Below are 19,318 nucleotides of genomic sequence, written 5' to 3' on the forward strand. Positions count from 1 at the left end.
CAGTCAAATAAAAAAGCTCCCTGATGGTGTGGCCATTGAAGGAAGACGGCCAAGCATGAGGCAAGAGCAATAGCAGCAGTACTGCAATAGCCAGGGCGGCAGCATGAGGGACATCCCATATGGGATTCTCATAGACATTTTCTCAAGGGTATCCGTGAGGTCTCTCTTTCAATTCAGGTGCGTTTGCAAAACCTGGCGTGATTTACTTTCAGAGCCTCATTTCATCAAACAGCAACTGAATCTATCAGTTGAAACCAACATTTCTAACCCTGATCTCATAATCAAATGTGGATCCAATCTGTATCATGTTCTGTATTCCAATCATAATGACACTTGGGATGATCAGCCCGTAAAACTTGAGTTTCCCTTTAAGCTTTCCAATATTGGGATTGTTGGCTCCTGCAATGGCTTGGTTTGGAACCCATTTACCAGAGACTTCAATAAATTGCCATTCGCACCAAAGCGTTATCCAGGTTCTCGTTTTCCAGCAATGGGTTTTGGTTACAGTCCATCAAGGCATGTGTACAAAGTGATTAGAGTTATTCACTTCCCTGCCAATCTTAGGTTGAGCAGGTCTTCTTATTCCTTGGTCGAGGTTCATACCCTTGGATTGGATTCATGGGAGGGAATCGATGAAATTCCCTATGGAATTATTGGTTACAGTACTTCTGGGATTTTCGTTAATGGAGCTCTTCACTGGTGGATTGCAAGTAGCAGCTCCGAAGAAGCTGAGACTATTGTTTCTTTTGATGTTGGAGATGAGAAGTTCAGAAAATTTCCAAATCCCTATTCCGGAGGGTCATACTTTTCAAAGCAAATTGGAGGTTTTGGGAGGATTTCTTTCTGTGATTTGTACAATACCCTGATAATCTGGTCAAGATCTCTATCAGCCAACCAATGGTTGTCGGCAAATTTAAATGCTTGAAGCCGCTTGGGTTTACAAAGAACGGTGATATTCTTCTGGAGATGCATGACAGAAAGCTAGTTCTGTATGACAGAGAAAGAAAAGCATTTAGAAGCATCAAGATTCAAGGTGTTCCAAGTTGGTCTGAAGTTGGGACTTTTATTAATTGGGACTCTTATTTCACCCAATTCCTGCAATTGAAACGAGAAGCAACATGTGTGAAGGATATAATTGCATTTCTAATGGCTTATTAGTCTAAATACTAGTGATTTTTGAAAACCTTTATTTCAAAAGAGTCTGTGCATTGATCTGAGAGTGGCCACTCTTCTGCAAAAATGACAAAGTTCAGGCCTGTTTCCAATCCAGCACTCCATTGAACCTTTGAAAGCAGAATTTGCAGTGGGTTTTGGTATCCAAAGAAGTAACTTACCATTTTTTGCACTAGAAGTGGCCATTCCCTTCCCCCACCAAGGAGGTTTATTGCGAGTCACAAGATAAAAACCACCTATTTTCCCTACTCATCGTGTCTTCTCCTGTTGCACCTATCTTGCGTAGATAATTGTACTTTTCAAGAACACAACATTTCAGAGCTCCTAGAATAAGAAACAAGAGATGAAGAAGAGACATTTCATGATCTCAAAACAATGCAACAAAGTTGCAGATTTAAGTTAGTACGTTTGGTTGAAGGGGAATGAAAAAAAGAAAGAAGAGAAGGGAATTTTGCTTTTTTCTTTTTTATGTCGTTTGGTTTCAAGTATGGTGTTAATAGTTTTACAAGTGGTTGGTTTGCCTATAAAATTGATGCAAAATTAATATAATTTATTTTTTGAAAATCTTTAAATAAACCTATTTAATTTCTCTTCTTGTAGAACTTTTGATAATGGGTCCTATGTTACTTTTATTTCAAATAGGATTTTAGAAACGCAAGAAGCCTTCAATGCAGAAGAAGCAAGCAAAGCTGTAGTTTTTTCATTTTAAAAAATTGTTGATCAAAGGAACGAGTCATTAATGGTTTTCTATTAAACAATCGTACATAGAGTGAAAGAGTGACTAAGAAAGTCTTAACTGATATTAATTTTAGCCAAAAAGCTGGTTGAAGAGCAAGAAGATTGAATACAATAGTAGAATCACACTGCAAATTGGTTGTTGGAATGGAGAATGAAAGCCACGATTCCAAGGTTTTAAATTTACTTGGGTTTTATATCAGTAAATTAAATTTCTTTGTAATGTGAAAATTATTTTTCTCAAAAAAAAAAAAAAAAAAAAAAACTCAAAATTTTTAGAGAAATTTCAGAGCCACCCTTAGGAAAAATTTAAATCGTCTTATAAGAAGACTCTCTGAAATCAGAGAACCAAAATAGATTCATCAGCGTGGAGCATGTAAGATGAGCAGTTCAAGTCTAGTTAAGGGAAAAAAATCTTCTGTCGTGCGGCACCGCAATTCTATACGTGGTGTATTCTTAATAAATAGCTCAGATTAGAAGGCAGGGTTTTAAATGAAACTGACCGCTTTATGACCCATTTTAAAAAAAGAAAATCCGTTTTAATGACCCGGTTAAAAGTAAGAACCATCGTTTGACTCAGCCAAGCTTTCCTCCATATGCTTATCATCAACTCAGTGTTACTGAAGGATTATCCTCTGCCTTTTCTTCTTTCTCTGTCGTCAAGCCTGAATCGTGCTGATCAGCATCGACTTCAACTTGGGATTTATTTTCCTGCTCCAACTCATGTTCTGCATTCTCCACATGCTGACTATGAGTCATTGTTTCAGACATATGGATCTTCGAAACAAAAACTGGGGTTCATTCATAACCAAAACCTCAGATTTTGAACCCCAGATTCACAAACGAAGGAGAAGAAGAAGAACGGGTTAATCAATCAGAGAGCTTCGAAGAAACAAATTCCTCCAAAGGTACCATCCATTAGCCATATCAACTGGTGTGGCGGAGAGGAAGATGAGAATCAACCTCAAGGGAAAACAGATCGATCGCTCGAAACCTAGAAACACAGCAAATCGATCTCTCTAAAGCTCTTCTTCCACCTACACCTGCAACTGCTATTGCTACTGGGGCGACAGAGAAGGAGGAAAGGGAACATCGCATGGTAACACAATGGGAGAAAAATGGGAAAAAATCTTGGCATCCATATTTAGAAGCGGGTCAGGAAAACGGTTTTTTTTTTTTTTAATGGGTCATAAGGTAGGTGGGTCAGTTTCACTTCAAATCCTCATTTCTATGTTAAGCTGTTCATTAATCATTAAGAATACGCCCACGTGTCGAATTGTGGTTTCGCACTGCACTGCTGTGCACAGCCAGGGAGATGTGTGACAGCATTGGGTTTTTTTCCGGTTAAGTCCATGCCGATGAATCGAAGTCACAGGGCTGCTTCAACACGTCAGTGAAGAGGGCATTGGTGGGTTGGACTTACCCAGATGATGATGATGATATGTGTAGTATTCCCTCCCCTGCTTTGGATCGATCGAAAAAGAAAAGTCTTATCACTCGGTGGCCATTAAAGGAAGACGGCCAAGCAGGTTTTCCATCAGGCCAGAGCAATAGCTGCAAAACTGCAGCAATAAACCTGGGCGGCAGCATGAGTGACATCCCATATGATATTCTCTTAAACATTTTCCCAAGGATATCGGTGAGGTCTTTCTTTCAATTCAGGTGTGTTTGCAAAACCTGGCGAGATCTACTTTCAGATTCTTATTTCATCGAACTGCAACTGAATCGATCAGTTGAAACCAATATTTCTAACCCTGATCTTATACTCAACTGTGGACCCAAGCTATATCATGTTCTTTATTCTGATTATAATGACACTTGGGATGATCATCCCGTAAAACTTGAGATTCCATTTAAGCTTTCCAATATTGGGATTGTTGGCTCCTGCAATGGCCTGGTTTGCCTTTTGGGTTTCACGAGGCGTTGCCTTGATGTCATCGTTTGGAACCCATTTACCAGAGACTTCAATAAATTGCCTTTCACACCAAAGCGGTATCCAGATTCTCGTTTGCCTCTGATGAGTTTTGGTTACAGTCCATCAAAGAATGTTTACAAGGTAATTAGAATTAGTTTCTTCCCAACTAATTGTAGCTCCTTGGTCGAGGTTCATACCCTTGGATCGGATTCATGGCGGAGAATCGGCGAAATTCCCTATGGGCTTGTTGGTTACTGTCCTTCTGGAACTTTCATTAATGGAGCTCTTCATTGGATTTTAAGTAGCGGCCAAGAAGCTGAACCTATTGTTTGTTGTGATGTTGGAGACGAGAGCTTCAGAGAATTTCCAAGTCCCTGTTTCGAGGATAATGAATCTTTTAACAAATTGGAGGTTTTGGGAGGACTTCTCTCTGTGGTTTGTACATATTCCTATGATAGTCTGGTCAAGATCTGGATGATGAAGGATTATGGAGTGAAAGAGTCTTGGAGTAAACAGTTCTCTATCAGCCTACCAATAATACCACAGGGTGTTGGCCATCATAAATACTTGAAGCCGCTTGGGTTTACTAAGAATGGGGAAATTTTTCTGCAAAATCATGATAAAAAGCTAGTTCTGTATGATCCAGAAAGAAAAACGTTTAGAAGCATTCAAATTCAAGGTGTTCCAAGTTGGTCTGAAGTTGGAACTTTTATTGGGACTCTAATTTCACCCAACACCTGCAATTGAAACAAGTAGCAGCATGTGTGAAGGAACAATTTTTCTATGTTCATCATTTACTTTGATGCTCTTCAGTTGTGATATTCGGTGTTTCTTATTCGACATAAGCATTTCTTTTGGCGAATCTTATTAAATGGAATTTTTTTTTTTGGATGAATAAAATTTAATGGAATTCTGGTTAAATCAGTTACCAGTGAATGGTTTAAATGTGATGAAATTTGCTCTTTTTGTACGAAACTATATGGCATGGAATTCTTTTTGCTCCTTTGGGTCTAAGAATCAAATTCCTTACCCATGCATCCATCCTTGACATGTGTGTTATGATTTGTCAATCGCAGAAGTAGGAAGCTCCCATCCTCTCTTCGATCTTTAATACGATTAAATGCTACCATGTGTGGTGTATTGAAGAACCCAGTTATATATAGGCATCTTAAGCCTAATCAAGCTCTTTTTCGTATCAATTCTCATTCTCTATCGTGCCTATTTAAAAGAAATGAACATAAGAATCCTTTTTAGCTAAAAATGAAAAATGATTTGATAAATTTTGTTCATAATAAATTATAAAATAAAAAATATGTTTGGTGTGTGGAAATGAAAATGGTTAGAAAATGATAATGGAAATTCATACATAAAATGTTGTTCGTTGTTTGCTAAAGGAGGTTTCAAACGACAAAATGATGATAGAGAGCTTAGCATCTTGAAGGTTTCTACCAGGAAACAAAAAAGGGTAGTTCAATGAAAGTTGATATCAGAAAGAGAAGAAGCAGACTTACCTGTGAGTCATGATAGAATGAGGAATTGATACCAAAAAGGGCCTAAGATAATATCTTATTAGGTTAATCGAGTGGATTTATTGTTACTTAAAAGATATGAAAATAACTCTCTTGTCATTGCAGGATTTCTAGCTAAGGGAATAAACGAAGGTGGTTGGGGGTTTTTGCTTTGTACATGAGGTTTGATGTCTCCTTTTGAGAACAGGAAGTTACTGCTTTTGTGTGGCTTCTTGTTGTCTTGGTGGTGGCTTTATATCAGGAATTCAGTGCAGCTTCAGCTTGTGGCATCTTAGTTCAGGTTGTGGTGTCCATCTACTCAGGTTTGAATCAGCTGTTTCCTGTCTCACAAAAAGCCTAATCATATTATACAACACTTGGACCAACGAACTGGGGGGGACCGTTTGATTTGGTGTGTGTTGTTTCGGTTTTGACCCAATTTGAGGAGCTTAGGAGAACCACTAGACATATTTTTTCCGGCAAGTGACTTCTCAAGGAGGTCACCTTGACAGAGCCACGTGGACATAGGGACATGACAAAATGGGCGTCTAGAAGATAACCTTTGAAATGTTATTTCTCAAGAAAAATAGCAAGAAGATGGAAGATAGCTGGAGTCTAGCTAAAGAAGCATCAGAGCATTATATTTGGCATTTTAATGCTTTACTCCACTATCTTGAGTATTTAACGTCAATCACAAGGATATTAATCTATCCATCCTAATCTCTTTGTGACTGCTTCCTGATGATTACATTAATTTGTATTCCTAACTTGTACAATGGTTGGTCATTGTACTCCTCAAAAACAAATAACTCTTTTCCTTGTGTCACTTTTATTTGTAAGGATATTTCAACTGATGGGATTAAAGGAACCAAATATTTTGAGTTGCACCATTAGCTCCCACTTTCAATTCCCATGCATCAATACACTTGTCTTAATGCACCCTTCTCCACAATGGTGATTATCTGTTTTTTGTTTCTGTCAGAAAATTGGAATTTGATTCGACTCAAGAAGTTTCTTCCATACTATTTTGCAATTGTTATGAAGTTTTAATACAAATCCAGAAATCCCATTTTAAGGAGCCTTTACATTTACCAGCAAAATTTCTTCTCACATGAATATAAGGAACAATAGTCACATCTTTCTAAAAATACTTCCATTATCTGCCACCTAAGAAGAATATTTATGGGCAAAGGATCCACACAACTTCATTCTTTTGCGAGCCAAGACCCAAAAAGGAGTTCCCACAAACTATCCATAAAACTCAACTGTTGGTTCAATATCTTAGAAAAGCCAACTCAAGTTATTCACATAAGAGGCAAATTTGATTAGCTATTTTACTACAGGGAGGCTTTGATATCCTTAATAGTTTCATGGCTTTGCTACAAAAGGATCTGATTGAGCCAACAGAAAGGAGATAAAATAAAGATCGAGTAATCAAGTCTCATTCAGAAACTCCATATGGAAGTAGTGCAGCAGCCACAACTCTCCCCTCTTCGTTCAGAATATTGTATGTTGACGCAGCGTTCCTCTGCACAAAGTGAAATTAAACCACATTAAGAATTAACAGTTTCAATGTCTGTAAAGAACTGAATTGTATGTATAAGGAAAATGAAACCATCTAATTAGGGAGCCTAAGGCTTAAACCGTATGCCAGAGTTTATTTCTGACAACATCAGAAATTTGAATAGGGGTAAGCGGGCACCTCTGGGTTTTCACGGCTGTTCTTAATTTCCTATCACTTGCTAATATCTCCATACTTTCCAAACTCATGACAAATGCTCAATAGCATCAACAAATAATAGTAACATATACCATAATCAATGTGTATTTGACTAAGAAAAACATGGAAGAAAAACATAAGGAAACCAGAAAGTTGGCAGTAGGCACAAATTTTCAAGAGGGGAATGCTTGCAACTAGACAACTTAGATATATGATGACCACAAAAAGATCAATCTCTCTCTAGAATTCATTTATCAGAAGGACAAGTCTGGAAGAGAAATAATGCATGGATGTAGAAATTGAGAAAATCACTAGCAACAAGCCAACAACGACTCATTATGTTGCTTGGAACCTCAGTGATCATAAATTTTGAATAGGAATACTTATATGCTTTTTAATGTGGTCAAACCAAAAATATAGAGGAAAGTTGAAGAACATTTGTAAACTCGGATAAAATCTAAAATTTAAGATATCAGAGAAAATTACTAAGGTTCCTACATACTATGAGCCTCATTCATAGACTCACCTGGAGGCAAAAATACAGAAAAGAAAGAACAGAGACATTTCTCTCATAGTTCAACCTTAAAAGCAGACATTTTTGGACATGGGGATAAAGAATTATTGAAAAATCATGCCTTCCAGAAAGGCTCCCATCCAGCCGAAAAAACTTTGCTCTAATGCCCATATAAGACCATTGGACAAAAGCGAGTTCAGGTGATGCTCTGACACCCATCGTCCCTCTCCCCCACCCTCCCTTGTCGCCGGTGACCTGAGAACCATGTCGTCTCAGTTGCCAGCGACCCCTGTGCTCCCTGCTCCCTCCGTTGACCCCCCAAAATCTTCCCCAAAAACCTTGGAACTCTCTTTTCACCAACAAAAACTCCTCCATTGAAAATCTAAATCTTTCCTTCCCCCCCCCCCTCTTTCAACCCCTCCCCCGTTGCTCACTGCCCATCTTCCTCCACTGCCCCTGATATTGATCGATGGAAAGCTGCTATCATCGCCAATTCCTGGGCCCTCCCCCGCCCCCTCAACATAATCAAACATTCACTTGCAAAGCAATGGAAAGCATTTGCGCTCATGGATACTTACCTGCTGGAGTCTGGAATTTTCCTCTTCAACTTCTCTTCCCCTGATTGCCAGTCCCGTGCTCTAGATGGATCTCCCTGGTCTGTGGGCAGGTCCCAAATTTTCATCAAGCCTTGGTCTCCCTCCTCTCCCCTCCGCAGGGTCAACTTCAACTCTCTTCCCCTATGGATCAGCCTTCCCGGTCTTCCCCTTGAATTCTGGAATTGTGACTGCCTCATTCGCATTGGTTCTGCTCTCGGCTTACCCTTGCACACTGATTCGAAAACTCTCAGGATGGAAAGACTTCCCTATGCTCGCTTGTGTGTGGATTTCCCTGCTTCTAAACCTCTCCCTGTGACTGTCTCTATTGCTGATGATAATGGCCTGAAATACGAACAAATAATTGCCTACGATTGGGTGCATCTTCGCTGTAATCGGTGCTCATCTTTTGGTCATGAAGATGCTTCCTGCGCCTCTTCATCTCAAAAATCTGCATCTTCCGAAGTCCAAATTCATCGCGAGAACTCTCCCTCGTCATCAGAGAGAATGGTTCTAGTTGGTAAAGACCCTTGAAGAACAATCGATTTCCTGGAAAAGGTCACTTTGCCGGAAATCCCTGCTCCTGCTGCCGCCTCCAACGCCATCACTGAAGACCGTTTGACAGATGAGGGTGGTCTCCCTGACGATCGTTTTCTGTCGGCTGGTTAGTTCAACAGAGTTCCTCCTCAATCCTTGACTGAATCCCGAGGAAAAATCTCTGTTGAGGACCCTGTTTTTGATGCTGCAAGGTCTTCCGTCTCTTCTCTGGCGACTGCTCCACCTCCGGTGATTGCAAACACCTACAATAGAAGAAGTCTTCCCAAAACTCTGCCGCCGGTGGTGCCTAACTCTTCCCACGAGGTCTTGAACCATTCCTGCCATAGTTTGGTCTCTGTTGACCCTGCAGCCACACTGACGATGCCCTCTGCATCTCTTGGTCCTGTCGATTTACCTGATTCTAGTTCCGACGAACTGCTGCACATTGATCAAGTTCCGCCAGATACTATCTTCGACGATCCACTTCACTTTGATCGAGATCCGCCAGACCCTTCCGAAGCTGGTAAAGAGCCTCAGATCCGTGTTGATCACACCTCCGTTAACCTATCAGTTCCTCCTTCCTTGACGAGTAAAGCCGTGGGTCGCGTTGACTCCTCTCTGTTATCCTTCATCGTTTCTCCCTCTTCTCCTAGCGTTTCTGCCCCTCTCTCCCAATCACCCAGTTTATCCATCCTCAAGCCCTCTCCCCTCCCCTCTACGGTGGCCCATCTTAATACTCGTCCCAAGCCCATATCTCTTGGCCCATTTTCTATTTTGGGCCCCCCCTCCTTGTTCTCTCCCCATTTCTAACTTGCTTGGCCCATTGTCTTCCTTTGATCGTGGCTCTCCCCCTAGCCTAACTCTCAAGTCCTCTTTCCACACATCTGAAGCCCGGACCTTAGTCTCTTCAGCTGACACTAACATTTCCAACCCTCTGATCTGTGACTTATCCCCTATTGAGCCTGCTCCTGACTCTCCGCTCTCCCCTCCTACGCATGACTTTGATCGTGTTGAGTGTAGGAGTAATTGTCCTATTAAAGGGCACAACCCTTTCGGTGAAGACTTCCTGGTTGGTCTCAATTCCTCCAAGAAAAAAGAAAAAAAAAAAAGAAAAATTCTGCAAGATAGTTTCTTTTGGCCTCTGTTCGGCCCATTTTCTTTGGGTCCTGTCCCGTTTAGCTTTATTCTTGCTCTTTAGCCTTGCGAATTTTCGGGCTTGATGTATGTGCGTTTGTTTTTTAATATATTATTTATTCATCCAAAAAAAAAAAAACCTTAAAAGCTTCAAGGAGTCAACATGTTCATGTTTGAGCACCCCTGCAGCAAAAGTTCCTCGTTTCAACTCTTAGTGATGCAATCTCAGGGCTCGAAGACCCTAATTTGAGTGGCTTTAGGCCCACCAAATGATAAATATCACTAGTAGTAATAGAACTGACAATTTTGTCATCAAAGAGGCAAGATCAAGCCCTTGAAGTAAGATAACAAGTTATTGGATCAAATATGACTTGACACTCAAAAGGAGGTTATTTTCAACCATACAATGGCATATTTCAATGATACACCAGTTAGCTCTTGCAGTTTTGGATGAGAAAGCCTTTCAGCAGGCACACAACAGAGTGGAAAACTCACCAGGACTTTGCTAACCCAAGAGTTACCTAAATCCAATTGATCAATACAAAACAGATCATCAAATGATAATGGCTGAAGCTATTGCAGGTGGTAAAGCTGAGATCAGCAGTAGTGCAGGCCTGGTTCTTATTCAGACATGGTGTCTGGTGTCACGCGTCTACTGTTTGAGTTGCCTAAGTGGATGACAACCAACCCCTAAATATCTGCCCGACTCAAGGAGGATTCGGTGAGTCTAGCAGCTTTCGTCTTAGCCAGCAGTACCACCAGTGTTGGTAAGCCAGAGGTATAGAACAATGCGGATTAATTGAATAATAAGGAAAGAAGAAAAGAGAAATAGATGGGAAAGATTTAATCCAAATCTGGGAATAGAAGGAAATTGGGTTTGATGCAGAAAAAGTCGGAAGCAAGTTATGCAACTATTAGGTATGCCACTACTATTTCTGCCAAAGATAAACCAATCTATTCTAAACCTGTTCAACAATACACGACATGCATCTATTTAAAGAGTTGCAAACAAGAAACAGAACCACTCAATTTCAAAAACTAAAATAATATGAACTCAAAACTCTACTGCTTGCTAATGAAAATTCTAACACTATATATATATAATTAACACTACACCTAACTGAATTATGTTAGCTTATGTCTGAATAGATAACTTCAAAGGGTTATTGTCACTAAGTTGAATATTGAAAATTCAAGCCTCTGCACCATAGCCTACACTACATGCATGATGTCATGATATACACACACCTTTCTAAATAGTAATATAGATACATGGTTGACAAACTGATGATAAACTTGGCATTTAAGGAGTAGTCATAACCACCGCCAAGCTCACACAACCAACCAACTCCCCCCCCCCCCCCCCCCAACCCCAAAACATAGAAGAAAAAAAACCTATTTGTTTTAGATTAGTATTGCTACTTCATCCTGCAAATCAAATACCAGCAACTGTATATAAACTTCTTGACACCTTAAATAAAGCACGCAACGGCTTATTTTGGCCAAACCTAGACAAAAGCATATGGAATTCCATGCCAAACATCCCTCACTCACTCAGGAAGAACTAAATACATGGTTGAAACATAGCAGAGGAAGGAGGAAATATGAAACTTTTCATAGCACTGATATTTCTGTGTACATTTTCCATACAACTGAACCATTAACAAGTCTGTGGTACCTAGAGGAAATAAATAGATTGAGATATTGAAGACATAGTTAGAAGGAAAAAAGTAAACTTTAGGGAAGAGTAATCAATACCGAATCAACTGATTCCAATTTCATGCCAGTAGACTTAATGAAGCGTCGAAGTTCAGGATCCACTGGTTGAACGTCCCTTCCACAGCCCAGAACCAAAATCTCTGGAAACAATCAGAACACGTAAACTAACGGAGAAATAAATAAAGTGCAATTCAGTAGCAGGATGTTTATTTAAAACAAAAATTAACTGCCCCTGAAAATAAAAGAACTGTCCACATAACAAGCAGACCTTCAACAGGGAAAGATGGGATATATGAGAATAAAGGTGGCTGCACTTTGTTTAACCAAGAAATAATTAGCAAACAGTGTACATAACTGCTACCCAAAAAATTGATGTGTCCCAAATCTTCGCAGACTAAGGACAAGACAATATATCGCCTCCTAGATGGCAGCCCACCCACTCATCTATTTGGAGTTCGAACCATTCAATTAGTACGTGATAAGAACCCACAAATTGAATACCAAAACTAATAATATCTAATTACTGAAATAAAGAAGAACAAACACAAAGAGAGATAACACCAGTTTTGACGGTGCCAATCACCCCCACAGCATATGCTGCCTCACAGCCAAAGGCTGCCCAAACAGTCACATAAAATATTCAATAACTTCTCCTCACACCCTCCCTTATATTTATAACCCACCAACCAAGACTAACCCTCTCTCTCCTCAATGTGGCATGATCCTAGGGCCCTAACAGTAGGCCACCATTTGGATGCGGTATTGGAGGAGAACGTAACTGACTCAAACTATTCAATTGAATTTGAAATGATCCCAAACAGGAGAAAAGAATCGAGTATTGGTGGAAAAATCAGTGTTGCTATTGCAACCTGTTGATTGTGCATTCAAAAACTTGAAAACAGCCTCTTTTTTATGAATCAGGGGACAATCTACATACATCCCCCCGACCCCAACCTGGGTGCAGGAGACCTGCGGTTGCAATAACCTTGTGCAATGAGATGTTCTTTATTTATTTATTTATTTTTATTTTTATAATAATTTGGCAAGATTCTCAGCTTTGATACAAATTGATGCAACCCGAACCCTAAATCTGGGTTGCTATAAGCCACCTGTATCAAGAAACTCAAATAAAGTGGTCAATGCCAATCTCATAATTTTCTGTTAGGACCTTCAGGAACAAACTAAACCAAACCAGGAAGGTGACAATAATTAAGAGTAAGAAGAAAAAGGGAGAATTTGGTATTAAAATCCAGACTGGAATAACTTAAAACAAGTTTCAAAAATGAGGGAGAATTGTTTAATTCCAAAGACCTGCCTTCAAAAGCAAGTCAGAAGATTTGATGCCTTCTTCTTCAATATGAACAGATCAACTAAGAAACAAAGATCAAGTCCAACTAAATGATGCTTAAGAACCCCTATGCGGAACCGGAGTCTGAAAAGAAACCAAATAATATATTGAGGAAAGTCCTGAAATCGCTAGACTTGTAGGTTCTAAACAGTCCAAGGTCTGGTTCTTGCGGAAGAGGAATTTTAAGAGAAACACAAATCAGTTACCCTAAGTAGGAGAAATTGACCCCCGAAACTTCAGACCAAAATGGTCATTTACATGAGAGATTGATCAAGCCTCTCACAGGCTGGTGGTAACAATAGCAGGAACGAAGAAAACATAAGGGAAGAGAACTCCCATAAAATTTTAATTGAATCAGAATTGGAAAAACCATTTCTGGGCTCAGCCAATTCAATCCTAACAACTGAAATAGAATTTGAATTAAACTCCACACTCTATCATATGACTCATCCAACATGAATATAAAGTAATAAAAGGAAATCACAAAGGTAAACCCTAATTAACTAGCCTGTAACTGCATCAATTATTGTCTATGAAAAAACTAGCATCAGAACCCTCACCTGGAGTGGGTTTCATGACTTGGAAGATTGATAAGCTGCAATTGTAAGGGAAAACAGAAACGAAATATTAGTTACATGAGCAAAATGATCGCATCGTTGACTTTCTTAAAGCAAAGTTTGCAATGTTAATGCCTTTCTTTGTTCTACTGATGAATACTGCATTGTGTTCAATTATGCCAACCATATGCAAGAGAGCCAGCTTAAAAGGATTTTCTTTAAAAAAAAAAAAATCAAATTCAAAGAATAAAACATTACCATTAAACAGTAAATCTAATGTGGATAGCATCATTTAAATAACAGTATAAAGAAAAGAATTACATGTGCATCCTAGAAGCAAGATGGAATAGGAACAGAAAAAGAAACAACAATCTAAAACCATCACCCAAGAAAACAGAGTATCAGAATATGATTTTTGTTGGATAAGGATATATCATCCATCGAAAGGAGTGATCATGCTAGAGTTGATTAGGAAGTAGCTCCAATGCATGAGAAGCAACAAGAAAGTCGTCTGAGGTGGCACGGTCATATTTAAAAGAGGTTTGCGGATGTTCTAGTTCAGAGGAGCTATTTGGGTGGAGGAACTAAAAGGGCCAAGGGCAGACCTAGGATAGCTTTATCTTAAGTGATCTTGGAAGATATGGACAGCTTAAACCTTCTATCAAGTATGACCCCAAATAGAGCTGAGGGCAGGGATCCATGTAGGACCCCATTTAGATTTGAAAAGGCTGGGTTGTTGTTGTATTCAATTCTTCAGCTACTCAGATTAACAGGAGTTTAGAATGTTCAACATTATATTTTTCCTCCCACCCAGTTTGAATAGTGGAGATCTTTTAAGTGGTTCAGAACTTTCACATAAACAAACAATAAGAAGAATTTTAAGAAGTCCCTCACTCTTTACATTATAACAAACATATATAAACAGGTCAAGTAGGGAACTTACCTATCTGCAGTAATCTCCGAGAATTTTTTGGGGCTCCAAGATAAGAGCAAGTTTCCAACACACAGCAAGCTACCTTTGTGGTCAACACCGTTTACTACAAAACCTGTATCGCCAACGCTACAGAGAAAACAAAACAAAAGAAAGGAAGAAAAAATAAAGTCACCCACATCAATAATTGCACTAACGAAATTCCCGAACTTAGAAAATATATAATAGCATTAAAAATAAAAATAAAAATAAAAAAGGAAAAAAAAGAGAGAAATCCAGTGAAATGGATTGCTAACAAAGGTTGAAACTTGTTCACGGGGGAACCGAAAGGGAAAACTCAATGCCCAATTGAAGTGGAGAGACAAGGGTTGAAACCCTTGATTTTCTGACAGGATGTTAAGGTTTATCCGTATTTGTGAAGAATTGTAGCGATGAACCTTGATTTACCTTTGAAAGACCAATTGGTCATCGGGGATTTGATCGATGAGATTAATCTGATCGTACAGGGAAAAGGCGCGCCTCAGAGAAGGTAGATTTCGGTTTGCAGGTTTCGGAGATTCCTTGCGAAGGGCACGAATTAGAGATGGTAGAGTCGTTGCTGCTCTCTGTCTAGCAGCCATTTCACTTCTGTTTCTCTGTCCTCTCTCTCTCTCTCTCTCTCTCTCTCTGTGCCTCTCCAATGCAGACGATGGAAAAAGAGACGTCCCGGGTAGTGAACCGGCTCTGTCTCTAGATTCTGGTTCGTTTGGTTCATCCATTCATTTTCAGGTTCAAAAAAAATCAGTTCTTTTATTATATTTAGGCAATTTTTAGTCACACCCCTAACTCACCCCTCAATGTTATTCCTTAAATTATTCAATTTATCGGATATATCCTTTACTGGCTTATTGCTAACACTTTATTTAATTATTATTTATCAATTTTCAAAAATATCTTCACATCCTAAATTTTTAAAAATATTATCCATGAACTAGATCTCTCAAACTTCTTAAGAAATTGCAATTGTAAAACAAATAAATCACAAGAGATTAGACCAAAATGAAGAAACAAGTTGAGTTTAACGGTTTCTCTTTTAAAATAACTCGTCTTTTTAAGACTATGATTTCCTATCAAATGAGAGTGTCATTGATATATTTTCACCTAAGTTAAATAGACATTAATTTTTTTGGGTTAACTCAAGTGCGGGTACTAAAAATTCCCCGTCTTATGAAATTTGTGTAAACAAATTCTCATGAAATTTCAGTCAACTAAAATTGCCACTCATTGAGGACTGAAGAAAGTACTAGCCTCAATGCTTCAACCATCCATTTAGGGTGATTATCATTTTCCCTTATTAAGATAAACTGAAACTGTATATAGCCTTATATAAACTGAAACTGTATATAGCCTTTATAATGATACAGATATACCATTGACATAACAATCAATGTGAAGGGATTGTTTTGCACCATGAAGAGTGTTGTGCCACTTTGCACCAAATACGACTACTCAATATCGACTAACAAACAACATGACCAGCGCAAGATCAGCAGGCTCAGCCTACAAAAAGACCACACATGTATCTCTCACAAATGCTGGTTTTACCCGAGGCTTTAGGTCGACCAAGGGTCTTTAGGAGGAAGACAAGGCCAAACCAATAATACATGCTAGGCCTTTTGGTTTGGATATTTAAAGTTCTTTTTTAGAGAGAGATTTTTAAATTTGACTTGATCTTTAGAGGTGATATGTGACCACCAAAGTCAGCCCACACTCATTATTCTCTTCGGTGAATAGGACTCAAGCCTAGCAAAGCGGATTTGATCAAGATTCACCCAAAAGGGTCAAATTTGGTTGCAACAAGGAGGATCAACAATGCTAACCATGCATGAAAATTGAAGCTTAAAGGCCGAAGCCCTACAATTACGGAAGAGCTGTAACAAGCCATGGTCCTGATTCCTGTGGTTTCTAGTAGGGAAGACACAGAAAAGGCATGCATAGCACAGCCTAAGAGATAGATCCCAATTCTCATAACACAGCATCGGTAGTCATGCTGCTTCTGCATTTACACCTCAAGTAGCTTGTCGTGAACCTCATATCAACTAGATAGATTTCTGCTACCTTGGATGTAGCCACCAGGTCTTCATCAAGAAATCCAACCGTGTTGGTCATCTCTTGCAAGCATACAGGGTTGTGATGGCAAGAGATTTTGACCTCCTGCTTAACACTCCCAATGTCCTATGGCCCAAAATGCTGCAATGCAGTCAATCAGCAAGAAGAATGTTTGTTAACAATATCTTCCATATGGAATTATAAAGTTCTTTCTTTCCTCCTGTCACGTACTAACTATGCTCCACAAAGAGCTGCAGATGCCCCTGACTCAGGCAGATCAGTCCCAGGTCCCAACCAACATCTGACTAATAACTAGCAGCAACTTCAAAGTCCCGAAGTCTTGAACCTATGGAGTGACTGCAGATATCTCGTGATCCCCCACAGAAGGAGATGCACTGAGACTTGATCAAGGAATATATCCATCCACGTGAGAAGAAGATGAACTCATTGATCAAAGCGAGGAACCAGCTGCATCAGCACCCCGTGGCAAACATACAGAAACCCCAAATTCCCTGGAAGAAGCAGACATTACTACCTAATCAAGGACAACTTGCTAGCGAAGCAGATGTAACCAACATCTAACAAATCAGATGCAACAGATCCAGTCAAGGATTTGCACCATTCCCCTGCAAGAAAATGTGCTAAAACCCAGTCAAGGAAGTGCAAAATCTCATGATCAAGAAGTTGCAAAACAAACTAATCATATACCTATATCATCACCAACAGAACTGCAGCACTGACTAATTAAGGTGCTGCAAAGTCCCTTGGAAAAGGGCAACCGATGAGCAAAACAGACTATCATTTTTAACCATCCTTCAGCAAAAGCATGCCAAAGTCCAAGAGTGCCACTATATCCTTACTGCAGGAAATATGTCAAATACAGAGCAAAAAATGAATGTATACAGTTATGCAGCATTTAAAAAATTTACAAAACACAAGCAAAAAACTACTTAAACAAAAGAATAACAATGTGAAGAACTGCATCCATGCAATCAGAAATGGCCCCATGGGCAGCTCCATTACAGCTTCCCTAACTAAACGATGTGCTAGAAAGACCTCTTGGCAAAGAAGATGAAACAAAATCAGATCACAAAGTTCCAGCATCAACTATTGAAGAGAATTTGCCAAATCATGACTAAGGAGTTCCTGCTAACCCCTTACGTAGATGATAGTACCAAACTACACCGATCCTATTCCACCATCTGCCAAAGTACTACAGACCATTTCAAGATTGAAAACAAATAAAACAAGTGATGAGAAATTTTTTAGTATGGCTTCCAATAGAATTATAGGATCAGTTAACATACTTCAATGAACACCATACAAGAATCCCAGTAACACACCCAATATAGCATGGTTCATGCTTAGAATTTCAACCAAAAAAAGAAAGAAGAAAATCAGACAGGGCTCCGAATTTTACATTTTTTACACCAGCTAAAGAGAAAAAGAAACAAAAAGAAAACAAGAAATGGAACGTGTAGACCATGAAACTGTGATTCTTGACAGAGTTCAAACCAGTAAGAAAAATATCAAGAAGATGCAGCCTTGATTGCCCTCTTCAGTTCCTCTCCAACGTCATTGGCCAAAGGATTTTCCGAACCACTAGTCACCTTCATTTCTTTCCGACCATTTTCTTCTCCATAGCCGTTCCTCTTATTCCTCCTCCTATCAAACTCGTTAGAAGTTTCAACTGGCATCGTCAAATTATTCTTCTTCCCGACATGATCACTCTCCCTGTGATGATTCCTTAAAGAAACCCCTGATCTCCTAATCTCTTCCAAGACATCCCTCATCTCTTTATTCTCCTTCTGCAAAGCCTCCACTTCTCTGCCCATCCACAAGCACATACCCTTCAACATGCCCAAATCACCCAAATCATTGTCAACACCGTTCTTGGACTTCACTTCCTGCAACTGCTCAACCCTCTCAATCCCAACCTTATCAAAAGTCAGAAAGGGCCACTTCTTCCCGCCAAAATCAGAAGGAAAATTCACACCCCACCGGAATTTAACTACAGCCCGATTTGCCACCGGCAAGACCGTCTTCGCCATCACTGCAACACCAGAGAGAAACCCATCTGGGCGGCCATGAAATTCACCCAAGTCTCTCCAAGGCAATCCATTGATAGGGGTTCCACCATTTTCCTTAGGAATATCGTTGGTGTTGGTGGATGGAGAACTAGATGCAGAAAGAGTCGTTTTCTTGAGAGAGAAATCGCCGAAATGAGGTTTGAATTGGAGGGAGAAAGTAGGGTTAGGGTTTCCGAGTAGATTGAAATGGGCGGACATGATAAGAGGGGAGTTATTGGGAGAACCGAAAAGGCCTACGCCTGACTTTAGGGTTAGACAGAAAGGGTTTCTGGTGGTGGTGTTAGGGTTGTAAAAAAACCTGAGAGAAGGACCAGAAGCAGAGCTGGTGCGAAGGCTGAAGCTAAGGTCCGACGAGTCCCCGGCAGAAACGGCAGAGGTGAAAGGTAGACCGAAGATGCTTACTGGGATCTTTGCTCGGAGGAGCGGATTCTGATGATGCTGCTCATCACGGATCTTCACCGACGCCTTCATCTCTCTTCCGATGTTTTCTTCGATCAGTTTTGGGTAAGAACCGCGAAGAGATTCAGAATGAATCAGAAATTTTATTTTATTATTTTTCTGTGATGACGTGGAAAGTCGAAATCGATCCGGTTTTATGGTTTAAAGTTTAAACCGGAGTGAAAAACTCGGCCATTGATGTATTTTTTGTTTTAGTTTTCCCGCCTTCACATTATGGAAAAATTAATTATATTCCACAGGGTGCTATTTCCATTAATAAAATGCTGAAATATAGAAAACAAAACAAAAAAAAAAAAC

General features: G+C 39.6%; 3 protein-coding genes and 1 pseudogene across 3 annotated transcripts; 2 read left to right on the forward strand and 2 right to left on the reverse strand.

Annotated features, from left to right (window-relative positions):
* The first annotated feature begins 72 nt into the window (after positions 1 to 72).
* Positions 73 to 1,612, forward strand: LOC149013252 (F-box protein At3g07870-like; annotated as a pseudogene).
* A 1,566-nt stretch (positions 1,613 to 3,178) lies between these two features.
* On the forward strand, positions 3,179 to 4,701 carry LOC149013253 (F-box protein At3g07870-like). The gene has a single exon (XM_089159536.1). The coding sequence runs from the start codon at positions 3,350 to 3,352 to the stop codon at positions 4,568 to 4,570; it is 1,221 nt and encodes a 406-aa protein (XP_089015662.1). The 5' UTR covers positions 3,179 to 3,349; the 3' UTR covers positions 4,571 to 4,701.
* Positions 4,702 to 6,335: 1,634 nt separating this feature from the next.
* Positions 6,336 to 15,062, reverse strand: LOC149013254 (NADH dehydrogenase ubiquinone 1 alpha subcomplex assembly factor-like protein (DUF498/DUF598)). The gene is made up of 5 exons (XM_089159898.1): positions 14,832 to 15,062; positions 14,397 to 14,513; positions 13,457 to 13,491; positions 11,588 to 11,688; positions 6,336 to 6,859 (listed from the first exon to the last, which is right to left on the reverse strand). Exons 1-5 carry the CDS (start codon positions 15,002 to 15,004, stop codon positions 6,773 to 6,775), a joined length of 513 nt encoding a protein of 170 aa, XP_089016024.1. The 5' UTR covers positions 15,005 to 15,062; the 3' UTR covers positions 6,336 to 6,772.
* Positions 15,063 to 18,001: 2,939 nt separating this feature from the next.
* LOC149013255 (uncharacterized) lies at positions 18,002 to 19,033 on the reverse strand. The gene has a single exon (XM_089157717.1). The coding sequence runs from the start codon at positions 19,031 to 19,033 to the stop codon at positions 18,002 to 18,004; it is 1,032 nt and encodes a 343-aa protein (XP_089013843.1).
* Positions 19,034 to 19,318: the final 285 nt, after the last annotated feature.

This window comes from Hakea prostrata, chromosome 6 (genome assembly GCF_041222555.1).
Source record: "Hakea prostrata isolate BN-2017 chromosome 6, UWA_Hpros_2, whole genome shotgun sequence".
In the NCBI taxonomy this organism is placed as follows: Eukaryota; Viridiplantae; Streptophyta; class Magnoliopsida; order Proteales; family Proteaceae; genus Hakea; species Hakea prostrata.